The sequence below is a fragment of the Camellia sinensis genome, chromosome 2 (assembly GCF_055761805.1).
Source record: "Camellia sinensis isolate YWXY chromosome 2, ASM5576180v1, whole genome shotgun sequence".
Lineage (NCBI taxonomy): Eukaryota > Viridiplantae > Streptophyta > Magnoliopsida > Ericales > Theaceae > Camellia > Camellia sinensis.
Window position 1 is genome coordinate 154,526,883 of NC_138962.1, and position 2,492 is coordinate 154,529,374.

The following is a 2,492-nucleotide window of genomic DNA, read 5'->3' on the forward strand; positions in this document are numbered from 1 at the left end:
CGCTCCTTGCAGCTGATTAAATAAATCGACGATTCTAGGCAAGGGATTCTTATTCTTTACAGTTACTTTATTAAGCTCCTGATAGTCGACACATAATCGGAGTGTCCCATCCTTCTTCTTTACAAAAAGAACTGATGCGCCCCAAGCCGAGGTTCTTGATCAAATGAACCCTTTATTAAGTAGTGCTTGCAATTATACCTTTAATTCTTTCATTTCAGCCGATGACATTCTATAAGGAGTTTTTTGAAATTGGTTGAGTTCCCGGCACTATATCAATTACAAATTCAATTTCACGGTCCACTAACTCTCGTGGCAACTCCTCTGGGAAAACATCTGGAAATTCACGGACAATTGGAATATTATCAGCACATACATCTGTTGGTTGTCCATTCAAAATACTACACAAATACCCCTGACAACCCCTTTGTAATAACTTACACATTTTCATGGCTGAGATCAAGTAAGGTGAAGGAATTACCCCTTGTCTCGTAAAAATAAATTCAGATTGTCCCGAAGGTCGAAAAACAACTCTCATAGATATATAATCAATAGTCGCATGGTATTTACTTAGCCAATCCATCCCCAAAATTATATCAAAATAATCTATGTCAAGAGGCATCAGGTAAGCATATAATTGAACATCCCCAATCGAGATCTCACATACAAGATAAATAGAAGCACAAAACTTGGAGCCCCCAGATAGTAAAGACACATACAACACATAATGCAATGATTCCATAGGTTTATTCAAATTACTAGCAAATGTTTTCGACACAAATGAATAGATGGAACCCAAATCAAATAACACATGATCAGGGTGACCATTGATAGAGAATGTACCTGATACCACAGCCTCCATATTCTGTACATCACCAAGAACAAGGGCAAAAACTCTTCCCTATCTGACATATTGTCTTTGGTACTGGTAGGTTTTGCAACAGTTTTTGTTGTTGGAGCTGGAGTTGAGCTGGCTGAACTTGTAGTGGTTCTATTCACATTCTGTCGTTCTCTCTGAGGACAATCCCTCACTAAGTGACTTGGCTTTTCACACTTAAAGCAAGCCCCAATTACCAGATAACAAATCCCACAGTGTCTTTTTCCATAATCCGGACAAATTGGCGCCGAGTTACGAGTAGAGGTGGAAGTACTAGAGGTCCCCAAATTTGGTTTCTTATTCTGTCATCACACCGATCCCCTTTGTACTTGCATGCTCTATCTCTTCCCTTTCTATTCTGAAATTCGATTTTGAACAGCTATATTACCTTCAGTCATTATCGCCCTTTCCAGCACATTGACATATTTAGGCAACACATTAATCTGATCTAGAATGGCGTTCCGGAGTCCTCCCTCAAATTTTATTGCTTTCTTGTAGTTTGTATCCACCATGTGTGGTGCGAAACGGGTTAGTTCTGTGAATTATGTTTCATACTCTGTTACAGTGTTGTTTCCTTGCTTCAAATTCTCAAACTCTGTCACTTTCTTGTTTCGTATACACTGTGGGAAATACTTTTCATAAAAAATCTCTAAAAATCAAGCCCAGTTCAATTCTTATTGTTCATTTCTAGTGAGCATCCGCCATCTTTGTGCTTCATCTTCGAGAGTAAAAGCAGCAAGTTGTACTTTCTATGCCTTGGTACATGGAAAGACCTCAAATAATTTCTTTATTGTAACGCCCTCAAAATAAACCCATATAATCATACAATCTTGACATGCTTAGACATAAGAGAGTAAAGCACAATTCTATTTATTAGAGTATTCATTACAAAAGTATTACATGTTGGCATCAAAAGTAAATGCCCTACGGGCTTACAACTTTCCAAGCCAACACTTGGTTACAAAAGAGAGTACTAACTCAAGGCATAAAATAAGCCCTTGGCTTGATTTACATGTAATACACAAAATAATCACAAAAAGGGGTCTTTCAGCCACTAAGCCTCCCAAGCTACGTTCTTGGAGGTGGCATGTCACCTGTACCTAAAAAGGATGTCCCATATAGAGTGAGCCAACGCCCAGTAGAAATATGCTAAACATAATATGAACAATAACTAAAACATTGGCATTTGATAAGTGTTTAACTCATGTAAATCAACTCATAACACAATTCTGTTCCATGACACATACGTCCATGCTTCATTCCACTTTCCTTTACTTAACCAATTTTCAATTTATACATGGCTCAGAACCTGGCCAATAATTCAATGAGACTAAGACTCATATTAAAACACTTCCTCTTTAAATGATATAACAATTCATATCAAACACTTCCGTACTTTATATTTGATACACACATTTGCTGTATCAATATCATATCAAAACACTTCCATACTTCATAAGTGATACACAGATTTGCTGTATCAGTGGAGTCCATCCCCTATCTCCTCCCAAAAATATCCGGTTTAGGAGTCCATCCCCTATCTCCTCCCAAACTGTGGAGTACATCCCCTATCTCCTCCCATACAATACAATGTATATAAACATTTATCATATACGCA

General features: G+C 37.7%; 1 protein-coding gene across 1 annotated transcript; it reads right to left on the reverse strand.

Moving 5' to 3' along the window:
* Window positions 1–229: 229 nt before the first annotated feature.
* On the reverse strand, window positions 230–859 carry LOC145819172 (uncharacterized). Its single transcript, XM_082913131.1, has one exon. The coding sequence runs from the start codon at window positions 857–859 to the stop codon at window positions 230–232; it is 630 nt and encodes a 209-aa protein (XP_082769257.1).
* Window positions 860–2,492: the final 1,633 nt, after the last annotated feature.

What these genes read in the sequence shown, in the direction of transcription:
- LOC145819172 (XM_082913131.1), bottom strand. Translation starts at nt 859, where the DNA reads ATGGAGGCTGTGGTATCAGGTACATTCTCTATCAATGGTCACCCTGAT.